Raw genomic sequence first — 18,807 nt, 5'->3', positions numbered from 1 at the left:
TGTCCATCGGACGCTGTATCGATTTCAAAAACTGCTTCACGATATATTATAGGTTTTGCTCTCATAACTGTCCACAGTAAGACAGACAGACATAGTAGTAATGAAGAAACACTAGTTTTTGAGTCTTTGCGCCTCAAGACAACACATCGTAACTAACAGCAACCTTCTGCCAAATCCGGAAATGGTTCAAATTTACTATTACTTCTGGCTTCAATACTGATTTTCATAGAGTAAAAGCGGTGACAGACATGGAGAAATGATTTCTTGCAATGAACTTAGTTTCCCAAGAAAAGGTTTAAATTTTTCCATTAACCTTCTATTCAAACAGGAAGTGGTTCAGATTATCCATTTCCGGCTTCAATTCATCATTTACCACCATAGAGAACAACGGTAATAATACGTTTCCGCAATCGGTGGAACGACTTAAGAGAATGTTCTATCTCAAGTTCCAATATTCTACAAAACCGGAAATGCTTGAAATTTACTACTATTTCTAGTTTCACATCTCATTTCCACAGAGCAAAAACTGTATGGCTAGTTTTAGACGGAAGCATTTATCGTAGCAGATGTGCTGCCAAGAATTTCATATAATATTCTATGGCATCAAAAGGATATGGTGTTTTTAAACGGTAGCATTTTGATAAGCATCTGTCGTGACGTAGCAAACAAATCACTGGAGAAGAGCGCAATTATGGCTCCGAAATTAAGCGTAACAACAGTTCTCGCCGGAAATATTAAAAAATGAAAATCACAAAGAAGTATGTGGACAAAGAGCATCCCTACTCCAACTCATTTTTCTTTACTACAATTTAATTTCCCATACAAAACAAAGAGCATGGATATTTGGCACAAAATCTTTCGCTTCTTTTTAACCCACCACGGCGCTGCAATCAGACCAGAAATGCTGGGGAAAATGCTACGAAATAGAGCAGGTTCTATCCACAAGAAATGCTATAGGACATGCCATGGCATGGGAAATGCTGTAGCATTAGCTGCTTTTCACGGTAGGATATCGATGATACGATTTTTGCTACGAGAAATGCTACGATAAATGCTTCCGTCTAAAACTAGCGTAAGAGATATCGAGAAGCGATTTGTTGCAATCGATTCAGCGTCCAGGATTAGATCATGTATTCTCTTTTAAAACTCTTAATTCAAACCAAAACTTGTTGAAATTAACTATTTTGAATTTCAACGTTTATCGCAATAGCACAAAAGGCCTAATGGCCTTTTAATATTGATTCAATATCCGAGGAACATCAGCTATTTTTATTTTATTTCCCTATTGCAAACAGTAACTTTAGATGTACTACTTCAAGTTTGAGTAGTGAATTTGCAATATTTGGGTGCCTACCGTAGATTCATACTGTGACTCAAAACTTATTTTCTTTTAGTTATATGTGATAGCAATATATGCAAATACTGAATCTTCTTTCCTCAAGCTACCGTATATAGCATAGAAACCACCGAGTGAATTTTTGTTGCTGCTGTTCAAATTCCGAATCTATTAAAACAATTGAGTTGATTTTGAGTTTAACGTCCTGTTCAGCCTCGAGGCTATATGAGACATGGACCTACTGATTAACGTCGAATCCGAACCACATGAGATCCCGCCGGAAATCGAACCCGGGTCTCTCACGCCAAAGACGCGTACGCTTACAGCTTAGCTACGAAGAAGCTCTCCTACTAATATAAGTCGTCAACTTCGAAATTTCATCCTCATGTAGACTGACCATAAAATTAAGTTTTACGAAATGTGACCCTAAAAGAGGTAAGGGGTCATATTAAATCGCGCAGATTAGAAGGCAATATTTAGATAGATCTCGCATAAGTAAAGATACGAAGTACAAACTGGATACAATTGACTAAGGATAGAAATTAATGGGCAACATTTGTCAATGCAAAATTCAATCTTCGGGTTCCAAAGGGCATAGAGTTAGTTACCGGTAATTAATTTCAATGTAAAAATGAAAAATTAGCTCCAAACTTTAAATAATAAGCTCTCGGCTAATGAATAGTATATCTTTGCTTGCAAGAAAGAAGTCTTTTTTTATTTTAAGTAAGTTTTCTGGTATGTATGTTTGAGGTTTGAGGGGAACAAGGTTTTAGCGTGAGTCTAGGTTCTGGCAGGAATAACTGTAAATGTGTCCAGTAGGTTATTATATATTGTGGAACATTTCTTAATTAAGTTCAGTTTTGCAACGACTATGTAACAAAGAAGTGCTAAAAAAATTTTAAAATATTATATTTTTCTATTTTCCCAAAATTGTACTTTTTACTCCTGGCTTTGGAAAGAGAAAATTAGACACATGTTTGGTTTTGTTCTCAAAATTTCCGGCTCTTCCGACCCCTTACAACACTACCAATAATTCAAATGTGTGTTATCAATCACAAATCGATATCCTTTATATGTGGATAAATAATCATGTCCCATCGCAATTCGTCATTCAGATGTTTTATTATAACTACGTATAATAAAACATGAAAAAAACACGATATAGGAAGAACGTTACGTTCCAGAATTTTTTTTTCTGAATTCGCTCTTTCATGATAAAATAAATCCGATATCCAGAAGGCAAAAAATTTCAGCTCATTAAGTTACTATGTTAACACTATTTTAGATAGCAAGCACAAAAATTTCACTTCACAAAATTTCTTAACTACCAAGTTCATTAGCGAAAATAACTAGATATCTATTTGTTGATAGGTTTGTTACTTTGCAACATTGTTATTGTGACAGACACTTAGAAATAGAGTTCACCAGAGGCACTATTCTTCTGCATTGAAACCAAAACAGTTTCGTCTTTTGAAGAACATTTTTTCCTCTTCCGATAGTATAAAATGATGTTTTGATGATCAGTAAAGCATCACTAAGTCAAGATGGCTTCCCGAGCTGAGATCTCCATATTAGTTCTTATGTTCGTTTCTGGGTGCTGTATTGCGCTTGAAAACAACGACTCAGAAAATGTGACGCCAATAGAAGCAATGTCCACGATGGCTACAATAGGTAAGAATTATTTTTGTTAAATTATTTTAATGTTTTTTTCCTCAATTACTTTCAAGAAGAATCTAAAATTAAAAATATTATCGCCTCAACAGTACGATATTGTTTTCCCAGACGATAGGTGTTTGTAGCTAAATGATACCGGCAGGAATAGTTTTGTTATGAAAGACTACTACTTGTCCTTATTTTAGAAGTCTTATTAGTGAAAGAATGAAGTGTTCAACTGAGGTAAAAGTAGGGATACGAATGACAAAAGAACTACTCTTTATGAAGTTTTAGCAGAGTGAGGGAGTATACTCGTTAGCAGTATTGTACAGTAAGGGACAGAAATGTTGACACTACGTGAAAGTGACTAAATACGATTAAATGCGTTCAAAATGTAGGTGTGAAGAGGAATAGATAAAAGAGGTATGGTCGAAGGGAAATAACGATAAAGTTATATCCCTTCCATGAGGGAATTCAATTCCAAACTTATCCAACTTCTACAATCTGTCCAGATCGATCAAGTATTCTTGAGTTATTTTGATTCGCGGACGTACGGACAGAAATGGGTAAATATGTAAACATAAGTTTCGCTATAAACCAAACTCTTAGGAAGAAGGCATACACAAGCAATAGAAGGTGGTTGTAAGGAAAAAGAAGGAAGGAGTGGAAGAGACTACATTTGAGGAGCAGAAATAAATAAATAAAAAAAAAACCTGCATGCAGATTAAAAGGTAGGTTCAGGAAAACATGTTTTTCTTTCAAATTCGTAACAAGATATACAGTGGTGGTTATTGATAATATTAACATCGGTAAAAGAGTTAGGTAAATGTCCTCCTCTAACGTTGTAACGATAGGCCTAAATTTTAAATTTTTAGATGTTAGTTCCTTCAACAACCCTCACTGAACAAATATACATGGATAGATGTAGGGATTTACAGTTAATAGTTCACTGATTGAGCACAAACTTCTTGAGCGTGGGTCATTGATTTCAGAATATCTACTGGATTTGCCTTGGAGAATTCCAGCATATTAACAGGGTTCCTTAAATCTCCCAAAATTTGAACTTTTTTGGCCAATATCTCGGGAACGGTAAGAATGACGCCAAAAATTCCATCACTTCTATGAGATACTTTTTATGCTCCATCCAATGCAGGGCTCAAAATTGAACACACATATACATGCACACACACACACACACACACACATATATATATATATATATATATATATATATATATATATATATATATATATATATATATATATATATATATATATATATATATAAACACACAGACATACATGAAGAATTCAGTAACTTTTTATGTTTGTTGATTAGAACAGAGCCCTGCAAACCCAGGCCCGAAGACGGCCAGGATGGATCCGTATTCTGTGCCCGGCTCGACCCGGCCCAGCCCGGATCTCGAGCCGGGCACAAACGAGCCGCGTTCTAAACGGGACGGGCACAAACGGGCCGGGCGTAACCGGCCTGAGAACAACTAAGTCTGATAAGTCAAGTCAATCCTTCAATATGCAATGGAAAATGAGAAATGTGTCGTCATAATATGGCAATATCTATTTGTCCTTCTGCAATGGGAAAATCGTGTGAAAGGTTACCCAAGGCTTGTTTTCTATATCCCTGTGTTATCTGTGCTTGCTCTGTCCAGCCATGTTTATTATACAATAATACAGCTCACGGACGTAAAGGTCTTATACTACACTCATTAATGCATTACGAGTAACAGAGAAGATATGTAAAACTGCTACACCATATGTGATACTAATACTACAACTACTACTGTTAATACTAGTATTACTATTACAATTACGAATGCTAGTGCTAATTCCACTATTGCCGCCACTGCTACTACTACTACTACCACTACTGCTACTACTCATTACTATACTAATACGACAGCGAATACTACTACTGCTATTACTAGTAATACGAAAACAAAACAATGAAAATGAAATCTTCGAGTTTTACGTCCCACAGTTATGCCGGCTAGGCTAAAGGAGACGGTGATGATGAGAAATAAATGAAATGTTGGAATGAATAAAGTGGGAGGAAACAGAAGAACGCCGATAACCCCCCTCCCACACGGTGTTTGTCCACCACAAAGTTCACTTGGCGAGAGCTGGGATCGAATCAGAGACCCCATGCACCAGAGGTGAACGCTCAACCACTGGGCCACCGTTCCAGGAACACCTAATCGACCCTGGGGTCTTGGTGATTTATTTGATCATTATATTTTGTTATATTTGTAGTATCATACTATAAACGATACAGGAACATGTAACACCATTTGGTATTTCCCTTGCTAATTGAAGATTACTACAAATTGCGCTGATCTTATGAGCACGCCAGTTCACGGTTTTGGCCTCCGTAGTCTAATGGTACCGTACCAAATTCTACTTACAAGGGACATCACCCAATTGTCCGGCTCCGATTTCAATGAAATTTTTGTTGCTGATAGAGGACATGTATTCATTACTTGTGATGACAGAAATTTTTGCCATGGTGCATGTTTTCTATTTTTTAATAATTTTTAAAAGTTGTGATGTGGTTAATAGAGATTACTGCAGAACTCCCTTACTACCCTTTGTAAACGGAGTGTTAATGAAAGAACAACCATGTAGATATGTATAGGACCTAGGGGGAAGTCGTATGGTACAAATGATCTTGACGGCAGCCATCTTGAAATCCGCCATTTTGAATTAAGGTCAAGTTTTTTAAATGGGAATACAGTAATATGATACATAATTTCGGGCTAGAATTTAATCAGGAAGACAATGGTGAAGTTAGTTTTAAGATTCGCCCATTTGGTGAAAAGTTACAGGCATATTAATTGTTTATACTTACTATGCGTAAGTCCCTTACCTCCGCTTCTAACCCGCGTATTAATGATAATAAGTGGATAAAGGTTTCGGTAATACATATTATGCGTAGAGGGAAGTGATACGATAAGGGTATCATTGACGGCAGCCATCTTGAAATCCGCCATTTTGAATTAAAGTAAAATTTTGAAAACTGAAAACCATAGCATGTGGCACCAAATTTTAATAGTAAATTTTCCCCAAAAGCCAATGGTATGCTTATTTTTGTTCTATAGTTAACCAGTATGAATTTATGACTCTTCTAATGTGCACGAAACGTCCATTATTCGATCTTTCAAACTGGCAACATTCCTAATTTTCACCGCATGTTTTAAGATTCTAACTGCTACCTTGCAATTGTTTCCATGGTTCATGTTTTCTAAATTTATTAAATTTTTTAAGAGTTGCGATTTGTCAGTTCATGAATAGTATTGGGATAAGCATCCAGCAATCTTTCTGAATTTTGAAGACTTGCCATGTAATTATTTATTAATTTCCTAGACAGTGTAATTATTTATTTTAACCCAGAGTACATGAGGAACCTATGGACCTATGTGATGTAAAGAAATACAAATGAAATTATAAGAAATTGGTGTAACACGAACTCAAAATTATCATAAAATGTAGCCTACATGTTGCACAAACGACAAACAGTATTTTTTTAAAAATAAATACAACTTCACAACTTTAAAGGAACAGCAGCAATGAAAGAAAATATCAAAGAGACATAATATGACTGTTCCCAACACACTGTTTGTATCGTGAACAAAATATGAAAACAAGTAAGTTTATAAAGAGATGTAACTTAATCGAGTTCCCGATCAATACTGATTATAAATCTTACAAACATGAACCATCGACAACAATCACTAGAAAACGAATGACTTTTTTGTCTGACTAGCTAAAATATTGCCATAGAAAATAATTAAATAAATAAATATACAATAAACAAATAAATATAAAACAAAACAAAAGACCATTGATTTACACAACAATCATATTTCGTTTCCTTTTTTGAAGTGAATTTTCAATTTATTCCTCGTCTCATCTACTATCCATTACAAGCTACGTCTCCGGTATTACCTGAATGCAAAGTTGGAGTTCTTTCGTTCTGCGATGATTCATGTCAGTAAACGAGTTTATGAAGGGCAGGTATAGGAAATAAATAATTACATTGCCTATGAAATGATTAATTACATGGCAAGTCTTCAAAAATCAGAAAGATTGCTGGATGCTTATCCCAATACTATTCATGAACTGACAAATCGTAACTCTTAAAAAATGTAATAAATTTAGAAAACATGAGCCATGGAAACAATTGGAAAGTGCCAGTTGGAATCTTAAAACATGCGGTGAAAATTAGGAGTGTTGCCAATTTGAAAGATCGAATAATGGACGTTTCGTGCACATTAGAAGAGTCATAAATTCATACTGGTTAACTATGGAACAAAAATAAGCATACAATTGGTTTTTGGGGAAAATTTACTATTAAAATTTGGTGCCACATGCTATGGTTTTCAGTTTTCAAAATTTTACTTTAATTCAAAATGGCGGATTTCAAGATGGCTGCCGTCAATGATACCCTTATCGTATCACTTCCCTCTACGCATAATATGTATTACCGAAACCTTTATCCACTTATTATCATTAATACGCGGGTTAGAAGCGGAGGTAAGGGACTTACGCATAGTAAGTATAAACAATAATTATGCCTGTAACTTTTCACCAAATGGGCGAATCTTAAAACTAACTTCACTATTGTCTTCCTGATTAAATTCCAGCCCGAAATTGTGTATCATATTACTGTATTCCCATTTAAAAAACTTGACCTTAATTCAAAATGGCGGATTTCAAGATGGCTGCCGTCAAGATCATTTGTACCATACGACTTCCCCCTAGGCCCTATACATATCTACATGGTTGTTCTTTCATTAACACTCCGTTTACAAAAGGTAGTAAGGGAGTTCTGCAGTAATCTCTACTAACCACAACACAAGTTTTAAAAATTATTAAAAAATAGAAAACATGCACCATGGCAAAAATTTCTGTCATCACAAGTAATGAATACATGTCCTCTATCAGCAACAAAAATTTCATTGAAATCGGAGCCGGACAATTGGGTGATGTCCCTTGTTAGTAGGTCAAGTACTTGACTTTATCATACGTTCTTTAGGTAACTACGGCTCAGGGCGTATGGATGATGATGATGGGATGAATTGATGGAATGAAAACAGTGGGAGGAAGCGGGACCACCCCGGAACTCCCACGCACACGGTGTTTGTCAACCACAGAGCTCACATAACACAAGCAGGGATTGATCCGACGACCTCTAGCACGAGATGTGAGTGCTTTTCCGAATGAGCCACCGTTGTCCCTCGTAGATCAAGCATCGGTTCACATTCTACGCAGACCGGCCATAGTTACTATTATTTCTTCTTTTTTCCTGTACTTAGAAGGTAAATTCGATACCACCAGACATGTCAATTCTGACGCGAATCGTAGCAGTTGTAATAGTGTAGCAGTTGTATTAGCAGGGGTCGTAGTAGTAATAGTAGAAGTAGTAATATTAGTAGTAGAAGTAGTAATAATAGTAGTATTACAGTACTTTGCAGTTTTGAATAAAGAGTCAGTTTCCCAAACACATTATGATTAGTATGGGCTAACATTAGTTTCCGATCCGTCTTTCAGAGTGTCCGGGGCAAGCCGGGCCGGGCACTTACCGGGCCAAACCGGGCGCCGGGCGCGCCCGGCCCGTGCAGGGCTCTGGATTAGAAGCAAAAGTACGTAAGTATTTTCTGAACATCGTATCTTCCAGAATACTTGTTGCAATCTACAAACACTTTTTTTTTTTTTTTTTTTTTTTTTGTATTGGCCTACACTCATCCTCTTATACTATAAAGACTCTCCGTTTTCTTTCTCGAAGTAACTACTTTTTCAGTAGTTGGCCAATTATTCCTATTATCAACCACACGCAGATGATGGAGTTGCCATCTTGAAAGGTCTCAAAGGAAATTTTTACATCCCTCCAGTATTACATAATAGTTTCCACTACATTTATAGTATTTCCAGTATCGATACAAATTTTCAGTAAATTTCCAGCGTTTCAAGTATCAGCAGACATCCTGAGTTCGATTCGAGCTCACACCAAGTGGGCTTTGTGCTAAAGAAAAACAGTGTGTGTGGGTTTCCTCGGGGTTTCTTCATTTTTCTCCCACTTCTTTCATCCTTCCATTTCCTTCATTATAGCTATCTCAGTTTTCCTTAGCCTCGGAGGATAATCGTGAAAAATTAATTTGAAAATCAGAATAGAAATATGAAGAACCTAGACATATAAATACCGCTATTACATTACACATAAGGCAAGTCTATCATGAGAATAGATATTATTCGTGGCTTTATAGTTAACATACGCGGGAGGTCTGGCTTTGATTTGTATATATATGGGAAATAAATTAATTCCAGTCCTTTGCAATGCTCTAGATCCAAGTCTTTCAGTTGTATCTGAAAAGAAGGAAATATCTAATTACGTATTTACTATTCTATTTTGTTGAACGAACATTGCAAACTTGTATGTCTTAACAGCACTGGCGCAAATCCAGGGAGGGTGAGGGGAACATCCTTCTCAATAATCCGATTCGAAATGTGTTTCTTGGCCAGAAATGTGATGATTTGTGTCCGACTACCACAAACAGAGAGAGATGAAATTGATATCTCTTGCTGTATAAGATACAACAGGTTCAACTCAGAAATCAGATTCATCTACCTTAATATGAGACTTATCTCTCCCTCAAACAGAAAAGCTTCAAATCTGCCCGGCTTCCAATGTTGAACAGTGCCGTAATTTTGATATTTCTGGGGCCAAGCATTAATATCTGGGCCCTTCCGCAAAATTCGAAAACAGGCCCCTTCTTCCCTTTTTTTTCTCTTACTTTTTGTGGACACCCGGAGCCTGCAGGCCCTCCCGCACGCCGCTGGGCCCGTTCCATACATGACGAATTAATTTAGCGGACAATATTGACAAATCTCAAAGCCATACGAATAAATATTATTTCTATGGCCCCTAATAGTAGATTTTGTTTACTAAAATGGGCCCACGACTCATTTTTGTTTCTTTTACTTTTTGTGTGCTGTTTTGTTTATGTAATGTAGTGAACCTGTTTGATACTTCATTTACAATTTCATGTTTGTATCATATATGGAGTAAAGAAAATTTTGTCTTAAAATGACCCCTCTCGAACGCAGGGAGCTCCCCTGGGAGGCAGTTGCCCCTCTGCCCCCACAAGTTACGGCCCTGATGTTGAAGACAACTCTGCTCCCCTGATCCTCCACAGCATTGTTTCTCAATTTCATAAATATTTTGAATATCGCTTTAAAACAAAAAAGATTATGGGAACCTTCTTACCCGCCCCCCCCCACACACACACACGATGTTGAAGACAGATTTGTGCCGATGCTTATCAGTGAGGTTAACCTAAAACTTCCACTTATACTTAATTCTAAGATTGGTTGGATAAGTTCGTAATTACAAGTTAATGTATGAAAATTTATGAATTTATTGGTCACATGAATTTTAAAGTAGAAGGAGCAAATTCTATTATACAACTAACCGAACCTGTGCTTACTACACAGCGCATCATCACATATGAGCGTGAACCTGCCATTCCTTACAACATCTGTACATGTCCCTTTACAGACACAAGTGAAAGACATCTTGATTAAATTCGGCAAGGAGTACCATAAAGGGGAGATTTTCTCGATTAGTTTTTCAATATCTTGCACTGTCTGCAAGATTTGAGCCTACTTGTGGTTGGAGTTTCTAATCCATGTATGACCAGTGTTTTCTTTCTTCTTGCATGCAGTGTGTAATATGCAAATACATTACATACACAATTAATTATAATGTCATTGATACATGGTGTTCATTGGGCAAAACACTCCATACAATAAAGATTCTTCTTCGACTGAAGAAATTATTATAATTCGTTTTTCATTGTCATTTGATCATGAAACAAATACCGGAGAGATATACAACACCGTAGTATATACAAATGCCTGGTGTTGAACATATAACTCGTAGGATATAATGCTTTACTTTTTAAAACGTCAATATTTCCAGTATATTCCTTAAAAAATGTAATAAAGAAATAACAGCAATTTTCTAATATTCAATAAGAACCGAACAATCTACACAAAATTTGCAATCGATCAGTGAAAATTCTACATTTCTAGAGCTTGTGATTTCCGAGATACCATTTCAAAAGAAATGGCCGCAAATATCTAAACATACAAAACCATATAAACTTTTCTTGACCACAAACATATAAACCTAGAATTTTAATATATAAATGGAGGTTAAGCGCGTGTGGAGGCTTTATATTTCAGATTGAGTTACGTTTCAATCTGAAACGTTATACTTATTCTTGCTTTGTTTGGTATAAACGTTGTTTTACAATATTATTACATGTGTTAGTGGCAGTGTATATGAGAAATTTAAGTAGTTCATTTTTTTAGGGATGACTCAATCTATTTGTAACTAGCCAATAATTTACAGGAAACGAACACAGCACGTAATTTTGTTAAAATTTAGAAAATAGGGACTGAAATATATAATTTAAGAAGACTGAGTCAATTAATCTCAAAAGTTAATTAAAGAAAAAGCATATAATCAAGTTACAGATAAATTAAGGTTAACTGTTTTGCATTTGGTTATTAATCATTAATTATTGAGCTATTTATAGGGATGCGCACGAGTCGAGCTAAAACTCAACTCCACTTGAATTCGATTCGAGTTTTGGGTCGAGTCAAAAATAATTATCTCGAGTCAAGTTGAAAGTCGAATCACTGTTTTGAGGTTCAGTTTCGAGTCGAGTTTAGTTTGATAAATTGCTCGCTCGTTCAGCTCGTTTTAACTCATTTTGAAATTATGGCCTGATTAGACTGGAAAGCGAAAACCATGAGAAATTTAAGCAGTAATGTGAGATAATTTTAGTGTTGCTCACGACAGGGGTGCATCTCGTCTCGTATTCTTAGTGCACCTTGTAAGGTACTTTTAGTGTGTCTCGTCTTGTCTCGATAACGAGATGACAATAGATTTTTATAACGAGACAGCTTCAAGTGTCGTGAACACCAATATAAGTATATATTGTAGTTCTTACCATCAAGGCTAAGACCTGCGCGGTCGAATTTTTTAGCCCAAGCTTACGCCCAACCCGAGTAAAGATGTCAACCGGCTCGGTTCGCTTCAACTGAGCGAATTGCTTGAGCCGGCTTGGTTTGGATGAACCACCGACTCGGGTCGAGTTTCGAGTCTAGTTGCAGGAAATGTTTCGAGTCGAGTTCTCGAGTCGAGCTCAAATATGCCTGTTTCGAGTCGAGAAGAGTTTCAATGGAGAACTCGCTCATGCCCATCCCTAGATATTTAATATAACATGTTATCATTGTTATTCTGTTATTACCGTAGGATTTATTGGTAAATTTACAAATCCTTATTCATCATATATCAACTTACGTTTCAAATACACTGACTGTATGCATCATCAAAGTTGAACTAATTGAAGAATTGTTGAACAATTATTTTTGCATAATTGTTCAACTAATTGGAAAAATTGTTGAACAATTATTTTTGCATAATTGTGCAACTAATTGGAAAAATTGTTGAACAATTTATTGTTGTATAACTCTAATTGTCACATATGTGTATTTTATATTTCAATATTAAACAATCATACATTGTTACAATTTACGCTTTCGTTCAAGTTTATACATTTCTAAATAATAATAATAATATTCGATTATTTCTTATTCAAATTGCATACACTTATGAAATGTAAGAAAATAAAACACGACATAAAATAAATGAAATCCGGATGGAACACCAGTAATTGAATTGTTTTCATTATAGATAAAATTATTATTATAGATATGAGGGATGTTTGAAAACTAATGTACCTACGAGTGAATACATGTCATTGGCGAATAGTGCCTTAACGTTTCTCTGAGTTGTCGGGAGGGAACGGGGAGAATCAGTATTTATACTTGTGTTCAAGATAAGTATCATGCCAGGGAATCGAGCCTGAGACAGCTTGACTGCGGAGAGGCAATTTTTGTAAATGGAATTCTGTGCCATTTCTTAAATGCATCTTACTTAGAACATTAACAAACTTAATGTCACGACTAGGTTAAGCTTAATTTAACATTTATTTAAATGTATTTAAATAAATAAAACCAGCGTTATACAAGAAACATAATAATGTACTATATGTATTGTATAAGCTGTGTGGAATATATGTTAAGAATGCATTATTTCTGCTAACGCTCTAGTTTGCGACAAAAACGAATTTGGTCCAGCGCTGCTTCCTCCTGAGAAATGTGACCTAACATGTGAGAAGATTCAAATGTTCCTGAATAATGAAAGCATACCCTCTTGTCATGAGCCTCCAGTTCTGCGCTGTGGTTGTAGATTGTCCTACGTAAGAAATTTCAACACTGGAAAATGTGATTCGGTATATCAATGTCATTTACATTTAGGTAAGTACTATTTTCAATAAACAAACCAACTCAGTCTATAAATTAGGATTGGAGATAACAAAATACAATATATGAAGAAAAAACGAAGTATTTCTTTCGCGTTCTTTTCCCCTGGGATATTTTTGGATTTGGTTTTGCAAATATTGCAATTTTAATGGAAAGACATGTTGTATTTTTGTATTCCAATTATATCACGGAGAAGCCGTTTAACTAAGATATTGTGAATACAAAATGCTGACAAGAATGCAAGAATAAAATAAATTTGGTCACTATATAGCAAAGGAAAAGGGTAAATAGGCGGATACAGTTGGAAGTCGGTTCTCTGGTTTCAACTAATTGTTTATAGAGCTATCAGAGTAACTTTTACCGATTAATATGCTTTTCTAAAAACTTTAATAGGGTCAGCAGTGACTTTTCTGAAAATACAATAGATTTCGTGCAACAAAATTATCATTTAAAATATACAGGGTTTTTCCATAAAGTAATGGGACTGGCCGCTGCGCGGCGCTTCAGTCGCCAGTAGCACGCTCCCCTATGGCATTATGGTGGGGGTCCGAGCTAAGCAACGCATTAGGTAGCAGTTGCGTCCGAGGTCTGACGCAGTGAGGATTACGCGTGACGCAAAAGCTGTTTTTGAGTCTTTGTCACGGCAGAGCGAATTCGTTGGAGAAATGGAGCGAATGGAGCGAATTCGTTGGAGAAGCGCTACGTTATTAAATTTTGCTCTGGGCACCCTTCAATTAGTGGTTCGGACAAAAATTTGGCCAAGGTGACAAATCTCCTTTACTCCGACCATCGTCCGCTCCATGTTTTCAACTCCGCTCGCTCCGACCATGACAAGACGACGTCTCTGTAACCCTCCTTGACGAAAGCAAGCGCCTGGGAAGCGGTTTTGCCCAGGTGAAAGCAAAATTTAATCGCGTTGCGCTGCTTCAGCGAACGCTTCCTTTCTCACATTCTCTGCCGTAACAAAAACCTCAAAAACAGCTTTTGTGACACGCGTGATCCTCATTGCGTCAGAGCTTGGACACGACTGCTACCCAGTGCCTTGCTTAGCTTGGACCTCTTATCACAATCTTCCCCAGGGAGCGTGCTACTACCGACTGGAGCGCCGCGCGATGGTCTGTCTCATTAGTTTATGGAGAAACCCTGTACGAAGAATCTAAAACTATATTATAACTATATACAACATTTATTGAGGTCGTGGCGCCGGTGACGATAGAGAAATCGCTCTCTTAAGCATGTTATTCAAAATTTTTGATATGATTTAAAGACAAAGAAAAAAAGAAATTTTGTCAGAAATCATGCTAACTAACATCATACTCAGTCGCTCGCTTATGGCTTTAAATTTGTAAACTGAACTTGGAAGCTAAGGATAAAATCCTTCCAGAACGGTAAACGAAAGGTAAGCAAGAATTTATACCAAAACAAATACGTTTTTGAATCGTTTCTTAGGTTGTACTCTATTTTACTTGTTTACCAGATTCACCTTAGGCAATCAGTAAAACACTTACTGTATATGAAGATGTGTGTTCATGGAACCAAAATGACACATGGGACATGTGGGTTGCATAATTTACAGTTGCAGGCAACAAATGCAATGTCAGCTCTAGATAACCAATAAAGACAGCCAGCTTCGGACTGAACGCAGTATTCACAATTACTGGATGTTCAAAATACACTTTCTTAATTATAGGATCCACAACAAGGAAACAAAAGTGATTCTTGAGCAAAAACGCCATAAAAAGTGAAACAAGCTGAAATTTCCGTTAATTTATTTAAAACAATCTGCTTTTTATGATTAAAAACCCCCATCCCGGGAAACCTATCATTTCGGCGTCCGTATTTAAGGTACATGAACATTATATAGCGTGGACCAGGACGGTCTCAATGCATAGTGCTAATGGTGACTTGCCAGGAAAATGGCTTTTATTACACCTATTAATGTAAAATGTAATCCTAGGAGCCAAGCACACTCATCTGCCCAGGCGATCATAATGCTGTAAAGGCTTCACTGGGATTGGTTATAAGTGATAAGTCACTTCACAAAAATATATTTACAGTGAATGATTTGTCAATCATGAAAGTTGGAGAGTATTACAAATTCTACCGTAAAATTAAGTTAGGTTGCCTAAATCAAATGTTTAAAGTGTTCTTCATTACTTTCGAGGAACAAATTACTCTTTTGGGCACATAACAACATATTATATCACATATATTGTTGGATGATATTTCATCAAATTCCCTCCTTAAAAGAACATAAGCTCTTGTACATATTAAATACGGTCAACTACTAGAAGTTTCATTTTTATACGTAGATATCATCTTCTGGAGGATGATTGCTACTACCTAACATGGAGATACGTATTTTATACTATCTTTGTTCCACAAGTAGAAAATGAGATGTGGATATCACCTTTATTCATCAAGATATTTAAGAATTGACACTATTAACGAATTTGGCCAAGATAACCGCTCTAGCTATCTATTACCAGAGAAAAAATTAAAAATTGCTTTCACTTGAGGGTTATAGTAAGCACTAACGGGTAGCAACGTGCTAAAGTTCCTATCTGCGTGATACAAACAAATAAACAATGCATTACAGCAGAATAATAGCCCCGTAATTAACATTTGAACAAAATACATAGTATTCAGTGTAATGGAAAGGAGCTTCTTTCGATTATCTCGAAAACCATGCCTGAGAATTTATTCTGAAACATATCAATTTCTATCGATTGATTGTGTTTGATCTAAGCTAATAATAATTTTCGGATATTCCTCATTAGAAGTTCTGTACTATCGAATTTCCTCGATATTCTCTCGATTGGTAAACTTCTCATGAAGATTTACGCTCATCCAGTATCTCTTCGTTCGGTTCAATCGATCTATCGACTGCTACGTCTTTGGATGTGCTTTCGTTTTTATTATGCTAATAATTATAGTAATACTCTAAAATCTATGATTATTTTCAAACAATTTATTATACTGCAATTTATACTACTTGTCCCTTCTGACAGCTCATTGCGCACATTTGGTGCTCAATGCTGTGTTGCCAGCTTTTGCGTCGGGTATTGAAACACGAAATTATTTACTGCACGCAAATCTAAGTTTTATAAAATTAAACGACACAAAAGAGAACTAAAAAGAATGCTTTTAATAACCAGCAGCTCCACTACTGAAGTTGACATAAATCTAAAAGAATGTGCATTTGTTTAGATTCAAATTGGCAACATGCTGAAAGGGTGGAATGTTTACCGTTGCACCGCGAGAGAAATGAGCCACTGTAATTGGCTGAACGTGCTGTTGCAATAGAAACAGTTCTTCTTGCGTGATTGTTATGGCCACGCAGTATTGCCACACTTGGTACAATTGTACCAAATTCAGCCCTATTTGTTATTCGTCGGCCCGTTGGTACCACGCTAGCATTTTCAGCCCCTTTTGTGAAAAAGTTGGTACAATTCTCCCCAATTCAGCACCATTTAACAATTACTTGTCACATTTTCTAAAGTGCTGGTAAGATTTTCCTACATCTCACGTTACTTATATTGTGTGCTGGACTCTTAAAAAAATGCTATTGAACTTGCATTTTGTGGCGTTGCACCGCTTAACACTAGGAACTTTGTTGTGTAAAATTCGTAATTCGAACTATACTGAAAAAAAAAAATGACGCTAGATGGGGTCTTCAGCACCGCGCATGAATCAGACGAGAAGGAAACAGTGTAATGGAAATATTATCTTGAAGTCCCTTAAAAAAAAAAAAAAAAAAAAAAAAACGTAGAAGCAAGTGTTGAATATTCTGAAGAAGGCCAGCGTGTGCTCAAGAAAGTATATAATTTATGTCATTGCAAATTTCTACACCAAAAGATGATAGCACGAAAAATACATTGACATAATTGCTGGCTTAGCGCGCTAAGTTTTTTTACTAGTGACGTCATATTCACAAATGTAAACATATCCGAACATTTCTGTGTTTTATAGATCTATATCGATACGTGGATTTGTACCCTTGGAAGAGGAGGAGGGGGGGGTTGTTCTAGAGCATTATCTCTCAGTTTCATGTTATAGAGCCGTGTATTACCCTGATATAAAATTCAGCCCTTTTTGTTTCAATTTGGTACTATTTTTCAGCCCACTTCAGAGCTAGGACTGTGGCAACACTGTGGCCATGCGTAGGAAGGAAAAAACAGAGGAAAGCAACTGTCAGAAAGGACAAAATGTTTAAAACAGACAATAGAAACAATTATCTGTGAGTTAAGAAGAAAGGTAAAATTTGTTTGTTCACTGCTCTAAGGATAAAATTCACCCTGTATTCTTTATTTTCTTTTCTTCCATGTTTCTTTCTACAGAATGTCCTCCGAATGAGGTTGCAGGGTGGGATTTTATGTCAGGATGTGACGTTTTATGCTCTGACATAATACCTGGAGATCTACATAGAGAATGTCTTACTCCACGAGTTTACGCTTGTCACTGTCGGGAAGGCTATGTCAGGGAAACAATTGGTGGAAGATGTATTCGAAGAGAGCAGTGTAAGTAATACGTATATAGTCATGTTCATTTAAATATTAGTATTCACGTGTCTCCTATTATCTAAACGTCTTCTAGTGATAAATGTGGTGGACAAACTTTAATAAACTTTCACTTAAAGTAAACAATTCTATTAACAAATATATATTTAAGTTTTATTTCTTTATTTTATTTTTTTATTCTGTTCCGTCTCAATTGTCACGATTCGATTTTCGATTCCAAGGTGGCACAATTATCCCTCTTACACGACGCAAGATTCGACAATATGCAACAGAACTTTCGATGTCACGAATCACCTCCTGGACTTTGTGCACATCTTTTAGGTTCACCCTGTATATATGCACAAGTATAGAGTTATTCGTAAAGTGCGCCGGTTTTGTTACATAAAATTATGAACTTTATTTTTTCAAAACACACTAACAAAATTCATAAATATGTTCATCACACATTCCGATTTCAGGTATGGTGAATGATGTTGGGCATATGACCGCCTCTATTGCGCTAACTAACTAACTCTATGGCCTATGGAACCCGGAGGTTCAATGCCGCGTTCACAAAAGCTCTCCACTGACTTCTATCCTTAGCTAACTGCATCCAGTTTCTACTTTGTATTCCAATCTCTGCGAGATCCATCTTAATATTGTCCTCCCATCTGCGCCTAGGTCTTCCTAATGGTCGTTTTCCGATTGGTCTTCCAGTCAAGACTTTGAAAGCGTATCTACTTTCTTCCATTCTAGCTAAATGGCCTGCCCACTTAAGCCTCCTAGACTTGATCACTCTAACAATGTTTGGTAAACCGTATAAATTATGTAGTTCCTCGTTATGAAGTTTCCGCCATTCCCCATTCCCGTTCCTCTTGGGTCCGAATATTCGTCTCAGGATCTTGTTCT

The 18,807-nt window shown here is 36.4% G+C and overlaps 1 protein-coding gene across 1 annotated transcript in view; it reads left to right on the top strand.

Moving 5' to 3' along the window:
* Positions 1-2,732: 2,732 nt before the first annotated feature.
* Positions 2,733-18,807, top strand: part of LOC145694430 (uncharacterized) — a 28,917-nt gene continuing 12,842 nt past the window's right edge. Inside the window, exons 1-3 of the mRNA XM_081770639.1 lie at positions 2,733-3,007; positions 13,187-13,393; positions 17,740-17,919. Coding sequence (XP_081626765.1) covers positions 2,881-3,007; positions 13,187-13,393; positions 17,740-17,919 — 514 coding nt within the window. The 5' untranslated portion in view covers positions 2,733-2,880. The remainder of the gene's footprint in view (positions 3,008-13,186; positions 13,394-17,739; positions 17,920-18,807) is intronic.

Source organism: Thermobia domestica, chromosome 9 (assembly GCF_964235325.1).
Source record: "Thermobia domestica chromosome 9, izTheDome1.hap1.1, whole genome shotgun sequence".
Classification (NCBI taxonomy): Eukaryota; Metazoa; Arthropoda; class Insecta; order Zygentoma; family Lepismatidae; genus Thermobia; species Thermobia domestica.
The sequence above is the reverse complement of the archived record's forward strand: the minus strand, read 5'-3'. Positions and strand labels throughout refer to the sequence as shown.